This window comes from Lonchura striata, chromosome 4 (genome assembly GCF_046129695.1).
Source record: "Lonchura striata isolate bLonStr1 chromosome 4, bLonStr1.mat, whole genome shotgun sequence".
NCBI classification, from domain to species: Eukaryota; Metazoa; Chordata; class Aves; order Passeriformes; family Estrildidae; genus Lonchura; species Lonchura striata.
In genome coordinates, this window is record NC_134606.1 from 36,697,247 (window position 1) to 36,717,134 (window position 19,888).

At 39.9% G+C, this 19,888-nt stretch overlaps 1 protein-coding gene across 2 annotated transcripts in view; it reads right to left on the reverse strand.

Annotated features, from left to right (window-relative positions):
- Nucleotides 1-16,644, reverse strand: part of GALNTL6 (polypeptide N-acetylgalactosaminyltransferase like 6) — a 436,241-nt gene extending 419,597 nt beyond the window's left edge. The window contains exons 1-2 of one of the 2 annotated variants that reach the window (XM_021552775.3): nucleotides 16,332-16,644; nucleotides 9,864-9,941 (exon numbers count right to left, since the gene is read on the reverse strand). In XM_021552775.3, the coding sequence (XP_021408450.2) occupies nucleotides 9,864-9,941; nucleotides 16,332-16,469 (216 nt within the window). In that variant the 5' untranslated portion in view covers nucleotides 16,470-16,644. The remainder of the gene's footprint in view (nucleotides 1-9,863; nucleotides 9,942-16,331) is intronic. The other variant, XM_021552857.3, reaches the window with a different exon arrangement.
- Nucleotides 16,645-19,888: the final 3,244 nt, after the last annotated feature.

The following is a 19,888-nucleotide window of genomic DNA, read 5'->3' on the forward strand; positions in this document are numbered from 1 at the left end:
CCAGATGGTGACTGACAGCACTGATTACAAAACTCAGCTCCCATTGAAGGCAACAGAAGCTTTACTCTGGCTATAGGGATTATGCCAGTGAAGTTCATTTTTTTTCAAAACCCTGTTTATTAAATACTCTACAAGAGCTTGTATAGATGTTAAATTCAAGCCCTAACACCTGATCAACAGTATAGATCAACTGTATCATATTGCAACTTGTTTGTAAAAGCTGGGACTACATAGCAGGCATGTACTTAAGAAAGACAGAAATTAAACCGATTTCTACACCATATATAAAAGTGCAATCTAGGACCAGATTATAGCAAGTAAGTATACAATGGTTCTGGACTTGTGCAAAGCACTTGACACTGTCCTGCATGAAATTCTCGTCTCTAAAATGGAGAGATATGGATTTTATGGCTAGACCAGTCAGTGGATAAAGAATTGCATGGATGAATGGACAGAAAGTTGTGGTCAAGTGTTCAAACAGAGAATGGTGACAAGCAGCATTTTTCTGGCGTCAGTATCAAGGCAAAGTGCCATTTAATATCTTTGTAGGCAACATGGACAGTGGGCTTGAGAACACTCCCAGCAAACTTCCCAACAACATCAACTTGAGTGGTGTACCCAGAGGGACCCTGAAAGCAACTCCAAGTACAAATACAGGCTGGGCAGAGAATCAGTTGATAGTAGTCCAGGGGAGAAGGATTTGGAAATGTTGATTGATCAAAAGTTTGCCATGAGCCAGAATATGCACCTATAGTGCAGAACCAAATTCTGGGCTACATCACTTTCATATTTATCTGTACTCATGAGTTCAGGTTATAAGATAATTAACGTACAGCTCTGTAGACATTCCTCAGAGTAGTCTAAGTATTTCAAGGTCATAATCTCTCTGAATGCAATATATATATTTAAGAAAATATTAATTAATATTAAACAAAAATGCATAAATCAAAACCTACAACCCCTCCAAGATCTTTGACACATATTGAACAATACCAAGATCTCAGACTGAAGATGTTCCTTATGATGCTTTACATGGGCATATTCAACATGCCCATGTTGAACACTTCAACCTGAGGAGGAAAAATTTAACATCATTTCAAATAGAGAAAAAGTTGCATAAAAATTAAAAGCAAATGAACTACACAGAACACTCCTGGGTCCTACTGTAAGCAAGCAACAGAGGATGGAGATAAGTGCCCCTGTGAGTACCCATAAAAGTTTCGAATCTTGAAATTGTGACTTTAGTCTCCCTCAAATATTAACTCATATAGCAAGGCACACATTTATAATAGGAAAATGTATATTATTACGTTTATACTTAATCTAGGGTGTGTACTTTCTCATTGTGCCACACCTCAAATTCACTGTGGAGCAGCAACATTGAACCTATCTGGCAATACTAGTCTTTCTGGCTTATCAGAACATTCTCTGTCATCAAGAAACTCATTCAAAATCATCTGTTCCACAACTTGACTTCTCATCAGCAACTACTATGCCCAACTTTAACTTACACATTACTAAAGAATGACTTTTCTAAGTTACACAAACAGGTCCATCCAGCTAATGATCTGCTTCTGACAGCAAACAACAGCAAATCCTACAGAAATACATAAACACATGGCAAACAAACAATTTCACTTCCCTAAAATGCCCTTCTAGACTCCAGCAACTGCCGGTTCAAGGACAATGCAAGCCAGAGGCATTGTCTTTATCCCTCATGTATTTCTCCCCCATGAATGTATTCAATTGTTTCTTGAAGCCATATAAGCTTTTAATATCCACAATCCCTCGTTCAGAAAGCTTCATCTTAATAATCAATCACACACAAACCTGCACCTGCCACTTGTTTTGATACCAGTACAGTATTCAATCTGATACTATTATTTCTGTTGAAAGAAAGAGTCAATAAAATGATGCCTGCATATCTTTTCCATGTTACTCTTTTCTCTGGCACCTCTATCATATTCTCAGACCTCTCATCAGTCAGACAACAATGAAACCTTTACTTAATTTGGTTATGTTTTCTATCCCATCTGTGATGACTATGATGAACAAGAATTGCACAATATTTGAAAGTACACAACTAATTTAGGGAGTAGTCATAACAATGTTACTCTCTCTGAAATGAAAGCTAACATTTTCATAAAACTAATATAAGCATCAAGGGCTTCTTCCTTTGTAGCAATTACTGTGTCAAAAGTTATTGCTGCATATGTAAACCTAGGATTATTTATTTCTCCATAAACATTATTTTATAATTTATCCACATTTCTATTTAGAGGGCTAGACAAAGAAAATTATATGAAGAGATTCTGAAATATAGCAGCAAAATTCTGCCTATATTCTACTCCAAACTTTCCACTTCCTTATTTTCTCTCTATTCCATTATATAAACTTTCTTCGGTATAATGTATAGACCAAACACTGGCCATTCAATGCACAGATCATTGTTTTATGCCTCCAATTCCTAGACATGGAACATCTCAGTTTTCAAACACCTGAGAATTACCTAATAACAACCCCAAATCACAAAAAGGTTTTTACTTTGCTTCCTGTGATTCTTCAGAAGCCATTGGAATTAATAATTTTGGTCTTGTTTACATTTTGTTTTGCCTTGCATGTAGTTCAATGTTCAAAGTCTCTGCTCATCTCCAGCAGCTCAATCACTACCAAATCACTGTTCTCCTAAACAAAGTAGGAGTTGTCATTTTAGGAACTGATTGTACCCCTCTTTAAATAGATAATAGACCACTATACAATTTGTAAACATTGTTCTGGGGAAGTGTATTGTCTGTTTATTTTAAGCAAATTTCTTCAAGTTTGGTATAGGTGCAATTTCAGCCAGTTGCATGATTGCAGCCAGTTCTTAGCTCCTTTTCCAGAAGACCTATTTAACAAAAAATGACAACCACAGCCTAAAGTCACTTGTAAAACTCCATGGGCAAGTCAAGCATCCCAGGCACTACCAAACCTGTGAAGTCCAATATCACTGAAGACTGGTCGATACCAGTTTTATTGACATAGGATTGTGTTATTAAAATTTGGTTATATAGAGCTGATTTTTGTTTGTTTTTTAAATTTGCAGCATAAACTGCCTATCATCTTGGAATCTAGCAGAGCAACTACAATACAGTGCAGTTTTGAACAGAAAAGTAGATTAGATTAAAACAGTGAGACATATTTGGGATGAGAAAAAGACACATTCCCACATTTTGAAAAATATATAATAAGCCCTCATTCCAACTCAACTATCAAGCAGAACACAGCAAGTTACACTTTACACTTTCAAAAAGGAAAGGAAACATTGCAATAATTAAGGATGTGAATTTTACAAGAAAAATTTAAATGCACTGCTTTTACAAATGAGGTTTTGGGAGATAACCAGTATCAGAAGGGGTGATTGCAGTGATGTCTAACATGCCATAAGCAGACCCACACCTCACAATGCCTTCCCTTTATATGTAAAACATCTAAGTGCCCTGTATTCTCAGAGCACTTGCACAAAAACATGACCCCATGTACAACCAAGGAATACAAGCTAGAATCTCCTCTCAAGAAGGAGAGTTAGGTGGCTCCGTGCAAATGCAAAGCATGCTTTATTCACATGTTTCCAATTCAGTGTAACATTAAAAGCCCACAGGTTATGTTTCTACAATGCAGTTAACATAAAACTAAGAGCTATCAAAATAAAATATTACTTGCTGGCATTATTTCAATAATTGACCTAGCCCAGGGTGGTTTTAAAATAGTTTAAATGCATCATTAATCCAGGGTATTCCAAAGCAGCTTTACTAATATGCTATAATAAATTAAAAGAGAGAAGCAAGGTTGCAGTCAGTATGCATTTAAAAAAATAATAATATAATATCAAAATATGCCAGACATGCAAATTAGAACATGAACGAGAATGCATAGGAAGCACAACAGCAACACAACTTTGAAATTCAAGAAATACATTTGACAGGATGTATTTTTCTCATTATTTTCCTTGGTGCATATTTTCATTACTTACGTATTTCCTTCCTGTCACTTCCATTCTAACATTCTCACATCTTCATAACTTTTATTAAAAGATAGTAGCTGGTCTCTCAAACAACCAGATCAGTAAACTGAAGATCAATCTGTGATATGAAGAAGGTTACTAAATGGAAGAGAAGGTCAGTTTGATTTTTGATCACACATACCAGCAGATGAGGAGATTAGCAAACTGTGTTATAAGGATGGCAGCCTTGGGCAAGTTATTTTTGAACAAACTTGTCTATGGTTTCCTAAATAAACATATACATAAAAAAATCTGTATGTGAGTCCACTGTCTAAAGAGTAGACATGACTAACAGGAAAGACTGGAAATAATCAAGGGCATAAATTAAATGAGCCAACATCATTATTTACTACAGATTTCAAGTCTTCTTAAGTAGAGGAGGAAAAACATTCAGTAGATTGTTGGAAGTTAGGGCTGTTCAAAAACTGAACATAAAGTCAGCCCACATGCAATCTGTTTTTAAAGAAGGATGAAAGACAAAAACAAAAACCTCCAAATTTATTAAAAAACTCCAACTTCAAAATGCCAGAGACACTGTATTGTGCCCAATTTATCCTCATTAACATATGCTTCTCCATGTATTTGCACAGTGTTTTTCACTAAATTGTTCCATTCCTCTCAAGACCATTGGCATGTTAAGAAGCAAAGATGGTCTCTTCACCTTCTGCCCATAAACATGCACAAGTGCACATATACATGCATACACATGTAAGTAAAAGGAAAAACTCAAAACCCATGCCAGCAACTATCTCTGAGGAATCTATTCTACTAACAATTTCTTTAAAATGCGTTGAAGAAGAGTTTCAAGTTTCACTGAATTTTAAATTTAATTCAGAAAGACTTTACTCGTATAAACCACAGAACAAACATTTCTACAACACAAGGAAGTGACAAGTTGTCTTTGAAGGGGTTATGAAGTGCACAGTCCTGGCCTCATTCTCTGTCATGGTCAATAGCCAAGCCCCACACAGCTACTCACCCCTCCACCAGCGGGATCAGGTAGAAACTTGGAAGGATGAAAAATAGAGAATTCATGGGTTGAGTTAAAGACAGGTCACAGAGAACAAAAAAGTCATGCACACAAGCAAAGCAAAACAAGGACTAAGTTCACTGCTTCCCATGGCCAGGCAGGTACTCAGCCATCTCCAGGAGAGGAGGGACCCATCAAATTTAATGGTTACTTAGGAAGACAAATACCATCACCCCAAATGTTGCTTCTCTTTCTTCCTTCCACTTTACATACTAAGTATGATGCCATATGGTCTGGAATAACCCTGTGGTCAGTTTGGGTCACCTGTCCTGGCTGTGTCTCCTCCCAAGCTCCCATGAACCTCCACCTTTCTCCCCAGCATAGCAGGATGAAAAGCAGAAAAGGCTTTGGCTCTGCTCAGCAATAACTAAAACATCGCTATATTACCAACCCTGTGTTCAGCACAAATCCAAAAGACAGCCCCATACCAGAACCTATGAAGAAAATTACTCTAAATTGTCTCAGCTGAAACCAGCAGAATCTCCTGTGTTCATTTGTCAATCACATTCATTCCAGATGCAGAAGCAGGTTGCTGCTTAGCATGATGCCACATCCATTTCCTTGTTCCCAATATAAAATTCATTTTTTCTTCATTGCTTCTGAAGGAGACATCTGTTGTGAGTCTTGAGCATCTGAAGAAAATGTTTCTCACACGTCCATATTGAAGTTGCTTCAAAGAAAACACCTTTATCTTCAGCAACTGCACTATTGTGAGGTCTTGCACATGCACTACAGGACTTAGGATTTTGCTGAGAAGCCATCTCAGCAAACTACACAAACTAAGTCTCACATTAATAACAACACTCTCTCAAATGGCTTCTCTCAACACTTGGTGTAAGAATGGTTTAAATAATATCTCAGCATCTTTACTGCTCTTGGTGCACACTCTCCTCAGGGAGCAAGAAGACAGGGAAGAGGGAGAAGATTACAGAAGGTAATGGTCCGTCTTTCTAGTCAAATTCATTTCCCATCCCTCTGCAGCTTTATTGCTTTCCCTGATGGAATTCTGGAAGTTTCCTGTCCTCTTCTGTCTGTCTACATTGCTAAAAATGGCAGATTTCAAAATCCATTTGTATAAGTGGTTAGTGGAGATGAACACCACTTTCATGTTAACAAAGCACAGGTTATATATATGTTCTGGCTGCACTTACATTGGGCTTGTATTTCTGAAATGGATCACTTTAGGGAAAATAGAGATATAAAACCATACTACTCTCAATATTGTTCAAGCAGTATCACTCAAAATAAAATATGACCTCCATGGAGAAGCACTCTATGTGCTTGGAGAAATTTCCACTGCTTCACCATTAATGGAAATTATGTCAAGGATGCCCAAGGATGCTGGAAAAGATTTAATCTGATGTGAAACACAGGTTACATATACTGCAGGAATATGTCACTGTGAGACTTTTATATGTAATTTTTTTTCCCACTAATATTTAGATCCATCAGAAGTATTTTTCATTTTCATCTGTGTTGTGTCTTTAATAATTCTGTAACTTTAAAGGAGAATTTGTTGCTCAATGTTGTAAAACTTCTGAATTTACATTTTCATACTGGTGTTAGAATAGTAAAATTTGATCAGCAATTTGAATGTCACTTTAGTTTATATCGAGCAATTTTGCAAAAACAGCATCCATTCAAGTATGTCATTTATTTTGTACCCATAACAAATGCAACTCAAAATGCAGTCATTTATCAGAGTCTGAGAAAAATATAAATATATTCCTTGTTGAATGGCATTAAGAGTCTTTTAAGTGCATTCTCCATGCTAATGTGAAACTACTGCTCTATAGTAAAAGCAATCTAAAAATTTACACAACTCAGTTCAATAGAGTAATTTATCCAGAAACTAAGTGGGATATCAAAACCAGTAAATAATCCAAAATGTGGAGGGTTTCCCCCCAAGAAAAAACAAATAAAAAAGAGAAAAAGCAGCAAGAAATGGAAGTGTGCTGCTATGTTGAAAATAAAAGCTGAAAAACCACATTAGGCATTGTGTTCTCATATTAAAAAAAAAACAAAATACACTCTCATATTAAAAAGTCAACTACTGCATTAAACCATGTATTAATTCTGTTCAAGACAGATGATTCAAAACCGGAGAACCACTGAAGGATAGGGCTTCAGCATTAAATTTGGTGCAATTTATAGTCTCTCCTCAAGTAATTTAGTAGTTATCTCTGGCTAACTACTGCTGCATCTGTGCAGGCTTTGCCAGGGACAAGCAAAGTTTTGCCAAGGGTGAAGTTAATCTGCACAGAGGGTATTCCAGTTGCCAGTATCTGCTGCAGCTATCTCTTGTGGGTGCAAACACCACAAACTTCTCCAGTCCATTGCCCTGTTTGACCTTGCTCCCTTGGACAGAATCAAAATGTTTCAGCAAAGTTACACAAAGTTCACACGAAAGTTACATTACAACCCCAAATTTTAGCCCATGGACTGGATGACAAAACAAAAAGACAAACTCCCTGTGACAGAAAATTGCTTTATCTAATGCAAAATTGGGAGATTTTAATCACAGCGAGGCAAAAACTTATGGGATAAAATACTTAACCCACAGTAGAGGAGTCATTAACACTGCAGGGCCTCTGTTTCCCAGGCACTGGCTTTGAACAGAGACATAAGGAGCTCTTCCACTTCCCCATCTTCATCTATAAAGGAACTTGTCATAAACTGCTATGAAATGTTCTTACCTGTTCTAAATATTTGCCTGCCTTCTCCTGATACTTAACTGATAGAAACCTATTTATAGCGAGCAAAAGTAAGTAAACAACCTAAAATTTTCTAAATAAACTCATCAGTTATTCAAAGTACAAGTATGAAAAATTGTGCTTCTTTAGGCAAATGAGTACTTTAAGTTAGTCTGATAAATCTACACTTACACACTTCAGTGAGCAATCCCATTTCTAAAGCTCTTTGTATTAATACTGGTGTCCTGACAAAATTCTAGTTTAGATAATTACACTGCCTAGCTAAATGTCTTAGCAGTATTGTATGCTGTCATAAACCACTGTGTATTAAAGAAGAAAACTGTTCAATTGCCATTGCTTCTTAAGCACAGAATCAATGGTTTATCACTGATCAATGAAACATTTCAGTCATACCGGCCAGATTTTCTAGTCTACTGTATCAAATTTGCACTGTAAATTTTGCATTACAAAGAGACAAACAAGCAGAAACAACTGGCAACACACAAGAAACTGCATTGGACATGGTAGCTCTCAGGTGAAATAAACATGACAAGTTTCATGGCACTGTACATTCATGGTTCTACCAATGCACCAATCTCCAAACTTCTTGTTGCTGCAGTTCTCATATGGGTGATTGTTCATATGTCTCTGAAGACAACTCAAAAATACTCTTCAACTTCTTCAAAGAAAAGCCTGGCAGTTAGACTTATACTGTTCAGGATGATCCAATGAAGCATCTGTCAAATACCATTGTGTACTGCCATCAGGGACTTGGCTGAAAATTTCTGGCATGGGAAGGTAACCAACAGCTAGAGGTGCTGGTGGAGAAATGGATTCTGTAGTTATCTGCTAAATCCAGATGTGGCAAGAAAGCCTTATATTTCAGCTAGTGATGCTTCCTAAGGGCAGAGATGTTCAATAAACAGGATTTGACCAGAGAAAGATATAATAGGAAATCCTTCAATAGTATCTGCCAAGAGATCTTAATTAAAATGGCAGCACAAGGAAACACTGTCCCTATGAAACATGAAACATTGAACAGAAACATGACAGCTCTGGCCCTATGGAGTACAAGCATCCAGAAGAGAGTGGGATATTGTGGCCTACATATTTCTATGTAGTTATTTCTATGTATGTTAGTTAAACATACATTTCATCATTTTTGTTCCTGCAATTCTCTTTGTTAGTAATTTGGTGACTAAATAGCCGACTTGGATCACTGGGTGTTCACATAGACTTGAAGCCTTGTCATAGAAAAATGTGTGAAAATCATGGAAATGAAGGCAAAGAATTTAAAAAATAAGCATGAAGTCCTGTTAAATCCCTGCAAGAGATTTTCTTCCTCTTCTTTACCTCTTGAGCAAACCATCACAAGCAGGATTCTCCCATGGTGTTTCTTAAAAAGAAGAGGAAAAGGATTTCTCTGTTGAAGACGTGTTTTGAATACAACTACCCAGACAAGCATATCACACAGTTAAACACTTCCAAATGTGACAATTGTCAAAATCAAGTTGAAATCAACTATTACAGAGCTTGATGTCAAAAACCCATTTACATGCTGATTGTGGATGGGATAAAATTAATTTTCCTCACAGCCGCTGGTAGGGGGCTGTATTTTGGATTTGTATTGGAAACAGTGCTGATAACACAGGGATGTTTTTGTTGTTGTTGAGGAGGGCTTACACAGCTTACACAGTCTTTTCTGCTTCTTTACTGCCCTGACAGTGAGGAGGCTGGGGCTGTACAAGGAGCTGGGGGAAGATACAGCTGAAAACAACTAACCAATGGGATATGCTGTGCCATATGGGATCAGAGTCACAATAAAACTGAAGGAAGAGGTGACAACAGGAGTGATGACATCTGTCTTCTCAAGTAACTGTTATGCATAATGGAGCCCAACTTTCCTGGAGAAGGCAGAACACCTGCCTACCCAGGGGAAATGGTGAATTGATTCTGTGTTTTTTGCTTGTGTGTCGGGCTTTTGCTTTACCTATTAAACTGTCTTTACCTCACCCACGAATTTTCTCACTTGTACCCTTTGGATTCTCTCCTCCATCCCACTGAGATGGGAGTGGGAGCACAGTGGTGTGGTGCTTACTTGCCTGCCAAAGTTAAAACATGACACACTGGAATTCGCAGAATGAAGGTTCAGAAGGTTGCCATCTCCTAATGAAACCTGTTCACATTAAAAAAAAAAAAAAATGAAAAGAATGGGACTGTTAATTCTTTCAGTCAGCACAATTTGGTCTTTTGACCATGAGGAACATTTACAATACATGCAGATTTTTTAGTTTGGGATTCCTGAGTTGCTTTGCATTTAACTTGTTGATCTCTGAATTAATTTTTTCCAGACTAATTTAAAGTAGCCAAGATGTCTGCTCCTGGCCCAAATCCATCAAAACAGTCAGTACACACACAGTTTTGCTGCAGTCAATTGCTATAAATGTGTGCATCAGCATATTGCTAAACAAAGACCATAAGTTACGTGTCTGAGCATTAAAAACAAGAGAAAAGCTGAATTGTTCTTTCTTTTATGTGTGAACAGACAACTGCCTACACACACAGGACACACAGCGCAGTCTGGCTCCTGACCAGGACGTACCTATAGTACCACTGCAATCCTTCACAGGCAGACACAAGAGAAATTCCCTGCACAGGGAGATGAGGAAGTTTAGGAAAGGACTGAGCATCACATCCCAGTGAGAGGACAAAACATAGCTTGGGTATCCCCCCTAATAATTGAGCAATTTTGCACCCCACTGCTTCAATACAGCCATGGAATCCCCTCCATCACAGCAGCCTTTCTACATGTCCAAGAGTTGGCAGGCACTGAGGTTTCTTGATCTTATGTTTTGATTTGGATTAAGCCAAAATAACTATGCACAATAAATTAGCTGAAATGCATTAAAAATGCTGAGTTAAATAGAAAGAAAATTAAATATTGAAACCAGCCTATTTTATCCTGTAAGATGCACTCTATTTAGTAACACTCCTGAAAATTGATAGGTATTAAATTAACCACAGGAGGGCTCCCTCTGGTATACTGAATACAACAGAAGCATACTGTTTTAAGACACAATACTATTCTTGGCAATAAAGTAACACAGGTTTTAGAACTCAAATTTTATTTCCCTCAGTAGGCTCCAATATATATATATATATAAGGGAATGAAATTATACATGAACAATTTAGGTAAAAGAACTGAATTATGTAGGTGTTAATTGTGTGACTTAAAACACCTAAAAGGCAAACTCAGTTTGCCAATGCTCTGCAGTTTAAGGCACTAAACTCTGTTTTGTCATGCCAGATATGGGGAGTCTTGGAGCTGACACACCAGCAAAGCAATCAGTACAACAATTAACAGGACAGTTAATAAATTAAAAAAAAAAAAAAAAGAATAAAATAGTATTGAAAACAACAAGTCCCAGCTGTGGCTCTGAGGAGAGAAACGATGACTTGCTCCGAACAGCACATGAATAGAAACTGACCAGAAAAACTGAGGCTTCATATTATCAGTATTTTTTATAGTCTGACAGGTACTCTTCCAAAACAGCGCAAACAAATGTCAGCAGCAGACAAGCAGCTACTTTTGTAGACTTGAGCCTGTTTGTCACTCTATACTTTATTTACTCATCTGCTGAAGAGAAACAAAACCCTCCTGCCTCATAAGCTTGTGGTGAAAGCAAAGGTAAATAATTGAGACAGTGGAACTAAACACAGAAGTAACTGACAGTGTCCTAATAGTATGATAATAGAAAATAGGTGTATATTTATGTTCTAACCAAACCATATTTTGTACAAGATTTTGCAGCTGTTGAAATCAACCAGAAAAGCAAGGGGAAAAACTCTGTGGGGGTGAGTGGGAGAAAGAAACTTGTGCTCTCAGCTGCTGTTTTTATGCACCAGAAACAGACTTCACCAACCCAAGCTCTGTACTTTGCTGGCATCAATAGTGAGTTGACACGGGTTAACTGTCCTGGAAAATTTATGATTATCAAAACCTGTGTGCTAAACAGTAGGAAGCACTGCATTCTGGGGTAAATTTACATTTTCACTTCTTCCACAGACTTCAGAAACTAATAACTGTTTGGAAGGCAGAATTTAGGCTGAAGTTGCTTTCTGGATTCAGAAGACGAAGTCCATACTTTTGTAACCACCAAGTTTAGTAAGTCAATTTTGTGCCAGTTTACCAACTACAATAGAGGCCTAGGATTTCTAAGGATTAAATTCTCATCCTAAGGAGTTCATTTAAATTCACACCTCACTATCCCATGAGAAAGGTGTAATCCTGGGGCTAACCAGATGGAAGCACAGGCTTCACAGGACAGTGGAAAGAGAACTCTATGACTATCACATGGAACAATGTTCCCCCCTCACAGCACAGCTTTTGCTCCTTTTTCTGGACACCATGCATGCCCAAAAATAAAAAAAAAAGGCCAACACCATCACCAGTTTCTCCAGTAGAAGTGGCTCAGTCAGGAGGTTAAAGCAGCGCCCCTCACTATGCCAGCGCACATGTGAAATGAAGCCTTCTTGCCTTAGTTTACACATCATAAAGCATTTCAGTAATACACCTGTAAGTATTACAGAGCATCTGTGACTAAGAGATGCTGCTGTTCAATTCAATTTTAAGTGAGGAGATTTGACACCAGGAAGTAGAGATGTGATGACTTAAAAAAAAAAATACAAAATGAAGTTGAAATATATTAGGGGTTACTTTACTAGACTGCTCTCCTTTCAGTCACCACCCACAAACATGTATCACAATACCTACATATCAGACACTGGAAAACTGCTACAAGTAATTTGGTACTTCTCCATGAAGTTATGCTTCATATACTGACAGTGTATGCACAGACAAAGGTAAAGTCTTATTGTAGCCAAACAACGTAGCACTACCTTTAGACAGGATGACATAACCACGTTTGGGCCAGGATTACATCCTACTGGCTGCAGTAAATTGTTGTTTTTCCTCCATAGAAAACAGAAGTGAAATTAAAAGTTTTACTAGCATAACTTAGCATCCTAACACCCTGGTCTTGGAATTTTATCAAAAGATCAGACAAGACACATCACATACACAATATCCCAATGACAAAATAAAAACAAACTCCCCCTCCAAAGCTAAACTAATTGCAAAAATTGTAATCAAAACTCAAGGACACCATAATGTTTTAAGGAATTTCTAAGATTTCTTTTATAAAAAGGCAATAGAAATATCCTACTCAATTTCCCTTATTCCCACAGTATGGCAAGAAAGGCAGTCTTAGAAAGATTAAACTAGAAATAAACTATATTTTTCCCTTGAGTCTACCATTTATATCTATCTGTATTTTATGGAAATCTTGTTGCATCACATAACTCAGAACCTTTAAATGTACATTTATCCTTGAAACTCCGCTTTAAATAATACGATAGACAAGAAGTAAATAACAATAACCCAAATAAAAAAATCAAGCCTATCAATTTCTCAAGTGAAAACATGACAGCTTTAAAAGGTTTATATGAAATGAAGGTTCATAGAGACGAATTATGTTTATAGAATTAATGTAAAGCAAACAAAATCATTAATGTTGTCTGAAATCATAGCTGTATTATCTTCTCATTTTCAATTTTTCCTAAAGAAGAGCTTCTCTACTCAGAAACAGAATTTGCAGGAAAAAAAAAAATCTTATGTAACTTATTGCAGCACTATTTTCATGAAAAAAAGTCAACTTAGTTTGTCATATAAGAATTTCTAGATAGCAGTAAAAAACATAAGTGCCTCTTCTAGGCACTGGAAATGACACAGTCCCCAGGGGACACTGTTCTACCATTGAGAGAAACAGACTATTTTTGTGTTGTGGACTGATTTTGAACAGCTTCTCTGCGTACTGCTGTCAGGATATCAATACCTGCTCCATCAGACTGCCATCCCTCCTTCACTCCAGTGCTATGGCAAGCAGCTGAGGTGGTGGAAGAGGCTGACAGAGCCCTCATTCACAGGGAAGGCTGGGGATGTTTGTTTCAGCAGTGAATGGGAAAGCTTAATTTATAAGTAGTCAAAACATCATTTTACCATGCCATCTCCTCAAAACCACCTGATGATCTGTAACGTGAATTTAATTGTTCTTAAAACAAGATGGCATATTTATAAACACTACTGTCAAGGTCAGAATACCAACTAGACACTCATTTTACCTACGAAGGCAAAACCAGTTCAGCCTGTAACTAAATTATTGAAGTCACAGACAGCTCCGTCTGTCTCCCTTGGTCAGGACACACCACAGCAGTCCAACTGCATATTACAAGCATCATGTGCTGACTCTACACACATACCTTTGTAACCTAACACAATCTTAGAATATATAAGAAAAGTCTGCTGCAGTTTCAGTAGGGCTGACCTCTAAACTTGTGTTAAGTCACACAAAGTATCAAGAAATTGAATACCTCAAGGGCAAAGAATAACTGTGCTGAGTGTTTAAATTCTTGCACCTGCTACTAACTTAATAGGGAAAAAGAAGTTACAGTTCTACTAGATACTATTTCTAATGCAGTCTTTTCTAGTGTGAAAGCAACTACCCTAATTTCTAGGGTAGTCACAAAGAAGTCTAACAATTTTCTTTATATTTCAGCAACTTGAACTCAAACTCATATTTCAATCCCTGTTCCTTGTAAGTATTTTGGGTTATAATGTGCACATCAAAAGACATAAGTAACCTAATTGCATTACTTGTCTGTACTTCAACCTTCCATCCTCACTGGATAATGACATTGCCAACATGATTTTAATACTTACCATGATAACAGAATTATATTAGAGTCAGCTGTAAGGTTCAAAGTTTCACTGCTCATTTTTATTGTTTTTCCATTAAACAGTCCCATTACTGCTCAATTAGGATTCAGACTGGGAGAAAAGGGAAGGGGAAAAAAAGGGGGAAGAAAAAGGAAGCTAGCAAAAAGACCATTTCAGAAAACTTAGGATGTAAAATTTTTTTGAGGTCTCATTAGAAAGCCTCACTAGTCCTTGACATATGCTTAGCTTCTGTGTTTTACACCACTTTATCCAGAACCCCTTTTTTTTTTTTTTTTTTTAATTTTGAAAGGTTTTGAAAAGCTCCCTTTCAGTGTTATCAAGTCACGTTCTTCTCAGAGAGCACTCTTGAACAGTGGAAACTTCTTCAAGACGTGTGTTCTAAAGAGCCATGCAACACACATGGAAATCATTACTTGCATTGAATACCTTAGCTTTTCTAAGTCACAAAGTAAATTAGAAACTGCAAACTGCAGAGTGCACCTTGTAAACTAATGACAAGACACTTATGATCATGCATAATTTTCTTTCAGCAGAAATTACTTCCAACTAAATTTTAGCACCTGACAGCTACTGCATTTTAAAACCCATGGAAACATAAAGTAAGCTTCAAATTAAGAAGCTATCCTTAACTTCCTCCTCTAGTAATATTCAGAATATTTCATTAACCAAAGTTACGATAGTTTGGCGGACTAACTTCTGTAATGGATACCCTTATTAACAAAGAATCAAATAGGTTATTGCTCAGTTGAAGCCATTGACCATACATGGGTGATGACCCTTGAAATGAAGGCTACTAACACACAAAAATGATATATGATGCCATCTAATACACTAATGTGAAGGCTATAAAAATGGTAAACAAGCTAAAAGATTATACAATCTCTTAATTTCTTACCAATGATCTATGAAACATTCATGTTATATTTAAATTACACTGACAATTACAGTGTAGGAGCATTGTACTGTTGAACAGAACAAACACAAGCTTTGGTAAATTACAGGCAGGATTATAAAGAAGTGCATTACAACAACTCCCTAAAACTAAACTTCGCTTAATGCAGGTCATACTGTGATTTATGAGCCATACATAAACCCATCAAGCTGAAGAACAGCTCAAACAAAAAACAGTTTATGTCAACTGTTCTTATTAATAACAGTGATCAAGAAAACTGCAAACTGAAAATATTTGAAAGTTTTTTGTGACATCAGTCCGACAAGCAGTTAAACACAGCGTCGCCACATCAGGTCACAACAGTAATATTCAGAAGAGAAAAAAACCCTGGCAATCGCTTCTGTTGATTTTGCAACAGAAGAGAAAACAAAAAAATCTCGGTGGTAAGACATCTATATGGATCCCAAGCAATTTCAGCGGACCTATAGCCACACACCAGTTCGAGAAGTATTGCAGAGAGGCAGGCAAACAAAAAGTTGCAGTAAAACCTCCACTTCTTGTAATGAAAATTAAAGCCCAGCATCACCCTCAGCTCACCAACGCACCACACAAAATCCCACGTCCTCCTAATTTCAGAGGCAGCCTCTGTGCCGGCTCACCCCTCGCCTTCCCGGGGAAGCCCAGCCCGGCAGGCTCGGATGCTCCCACAACTTTCTCTCTGCGGCGCGGCGCTCGGCCAGGCACACGTGCAGCCCCGCTCCGCGGCCGGAGCCGGGCGCCCCGCGGCCGCGCAGGGCGAGAGCGGGGCCGTGCCCCGAGGGGCGGCGGCCGCCCTGCCCCGCCGCGGGGCTCTGCTCCCGGGCGTCTTCGCACCTACCTGCGGCTCGGCGGCTTCGGGCGGCTTCACCAGGTGCTTCTCCTTGTAAAGAGACCAGAGGCCGATGTCAGGCAGGAAAATCAGAGCCGCGGTGAAGAGCAGCGTCATTTGCAGAAACCTCTTCTGTTTCCTCTTCATGGCCAAAGCCGGGCTGCTCTGCTGGCGGCGGCGGTGTCAGCTCCCCCAGCACCGCGGGGCCGGGCTCTTCCCTGCCCGTAGTCCCTCGGAGGGGGCCGGCGCCGCGGAGAAACTTCGCCCGCCTCACGCCTGCCCACCCGGAGCCCGGGCGGGGCCGCCCCCCGCAGCGGCGGCGGGGCCGAACCTGGCGGCCGCTCCCCCCGCCCCGGCGCGGCGCTGCGCGGCGGCGGTGCCGCTCTTGGGCGAGTTCATGGAGCCACCTGCGAACGGAGCAGCGAACACCCCGCCGCGCAGCGGGACACGGGCAACAAATAAATAAATATGCATATATATGGATTTAAAAAAAAAAAAAAAAAAAAGGAGGGAAAAGCCTCACAACCCGAGTCCGGTAAACAGCGTGGGACCGACAGCTCCCCCTCCTCCCGGCCGCGCAGAGCCCCCGGCGCTGGCCGCGCCCGCCCGCCTCACGTCCCCCAGCCTGCCCCAGCCTGGGCGGGGGGGGCGCGGCATCATGAGCTCATCACGCGCAATTTGCTAAGCAAGAGTTCAAAAAAAAAAAAAAAAAAAACCCCACAACCCAAAAAACAGGAGAAAAGGGCAGATGCCAGCGCCACGGCAGAGCTCGACCCTCCGCGCCGGGGGGCGGGCAGGGAGGGGCGGCCCGCGCCCCCCGCCACCACGTGCGCGGCCCGGGCCGGGCACGGGCGGTGTCGGGCCCGCCCCGCCGCGCCTCCTCATCCCGGCCGCCCATGTGCGCTTCCCGCCGGCTCCGCGCCCTGCTCCCCGGCGGGCGAGGCGGGGAGCGACAGCCCGGTGCGGGGCCCGCGGGCCGGAGCTGGGTGATGCTGCTGCTGCTGCTCGTTCTGCCGCCGCCACGCATCGGGGACGGGGCTTGCAATTCCCGTTCCGGTCCGTCCTCCTCGGCGCTACGTGGAATGCGGGGGGAACCGCGCGGAGAGCCCGCGGGCAGCTCCCTGCCGGGGCACTCACCTGCCGGGGTGCCCCCGGACTCCCCCCGCACGCCGCCTTTCCGGAGCCCGCCCGCAACCTGAGCAGCTCCAGCCGTCCCCGAACCGCGGGGGCTGAGGTCATCTCCCGATTCGGTAGCAGCACTGAGGGTAGGAGATGTTCAAAGCGATGTCGAATTGTGCCCAGCGTGTTGTAGTCCGGAGCCGTTTGGGCTTCTGGGCTGAGTTCAGCTGCTCGTTTCACTACACAATGTCATTATCTTGTCTTCCCAAACTAACTCCTCTCAGCAAAACAAGAGGACAGTCGTGTTAAGTTTAGTGCCCTTTCAACTTTGTCACATCAAACAGTGGGAAAATGTGTATCAGACTCATTACGTTGACATGTCCAGAACGAATATGGAAAAATAAAGCCACCTCTAACTTCCTTTCTTTATGCCCTTCATATGCAAAGCTGTCTCTTCAGCTACAGTCCCTGTTCCTATTGGTGACTAACATATTTCTGAATGTCTAGTTCTTAATCCTGCAGTACGAATTTTCTTTCTGTAACCCCAGTATATAGCTACGATTGGTGAGTAGTCCTGTCCTTTTCCATGGATGAGATTGGTCCTGTCCATCCACAAACCGTCTTGTTCAGGAAGCATTTCCTACATATGCATAAAAGAGTAAAAGAGGCAGTAGAAAGGTTATTTTTAGGAGAGTAGCTGGAGAAAAGGGAAAGCTTGAAGGCAGAACAGGAAAACTCTGAACGATGAAGGTGGAATGGGAGAAAACAGCATAATGCTCTTTACGTAAAAAAAAAAGTAGGACTGGAAGGGACCTTGCAAGGTCAGCTCCTCCGTGGCTCTGTCCCAAGGCACAATCAACTACATGTATGTGTCATTCTTGACAAGCATTTGTCTAACCCATTCTGAAGTCCTCCAGCGATAGTGCCACTCCAGCCTCCTCAGGCAACCTGTTTTGTCTTGCCATTGCAAACTGCTCCTTAATGCACAATCTAAACCTCCCCTGATGTGTTTTCAGAGTATTACATAGCCACCAAAGGGAGAGCAAGCAGAGTATTCCCCTCAGTCTTTACACAGGTAAAGCCTACTTCCAGAAACTCTTCTTTAGGCCTTCTAGGGCATCTGAAGAGCTGATGTATCCTCCTGCTTTTATCAGGATTGTCTTCCACTGATTTGTATTTTATTTGAAGTCCAAAGCTGGAGCTAATAAGCTACTTGGGATCTTATAATTGTTTATAAGAAAAGAAGGATAATCATGCACATGTCACAGTGTGTGCTCCTTTTCCATGCTTCCATATGGAATGCAAACTTTAGTTGTAACAGCAGTATCACTTAGTGATAAAATTTAAGCTCTGGTTGGTTTTGTTTCCCTCAAGATCACCTAATCCATTGTTCATATTTCTATGGCTGAATATTTCTCTGTTTGTTACTGTCTCTATTGAATATAACTTTTTTTTCCAAAAATATTTATCCAGTTTGTCAAAAACACTTTGAATTTAAGCCTATCTTCCAATGTCATATACAAATGTAATAAATTTGTTCAATTCTGCAATCCAGACTTGTTAGCAAGGACTTTAGTTCCTCACAGAGCACTGCAAAATGTATGTTTCTACGTTTAAGAGAATGCCATTGATACTTCACTCTCTCTGTAGTTTCCAGGCAATTCAAAATACCTAAGTAAAATAATCTTGCTTAGAAGATTGTCATGTGCACAACTTCTTCTATTGTCTTGGTGATAAAGGATGTACAAAAGCGGGACCTTTCCATCCCTGCCAGTCTATAAGGATGTCTCAAAAGATCATCAAAAAGGCTATGCGAGCATATACACTTTTTTGTTGTTGCAGCTAACCAAGAAGTTATTCAGTTCAACTGAATTTTAAATATTTGGTTTTATTTTTAAGAGATTAATTCATCCAAAGATTAAAGTACTCAGGAAACCAAAGGGCATTGATCTTGTCAGAAATTCCACTTATTTTTGTAGTTCATCATCCAGAGTTAGGAAATTTACCAAGCATATAGGAAATTTACCAAGCATATTGGAAATTTTGATTCAGCTGCCTTTTTGTCTGAGGACATTCAGCCCTGATGTTCTTCCACTCAATGCAAAAAGCATAATAGCTAAAGCCATCCTAAGTATAGAAATTATTGCTATGAGATCATATAATATTGTGTAGAAAAAGTAGGACTACTGGCAGGAAAGATTTAGGAGATGTTACATCTGGATTTCCACAGCTTGCCAGTTATGTCTGCCTCTGGAGGCTGAAGTGAATGTCGACATTGACTCTCAAGAGATGAAATTCAATTTTATTTCCTGAATCCTGAGAACAATTTTGTAGTAAGGGTCATAGGCCACAAATGACACATTCGTGTCTGCTTTGTAAAGAATTAAAGACATATTTTTCAGCAAATAAGTTTTTCACATATTCTTAAGACACCTAGCCCTATTAGG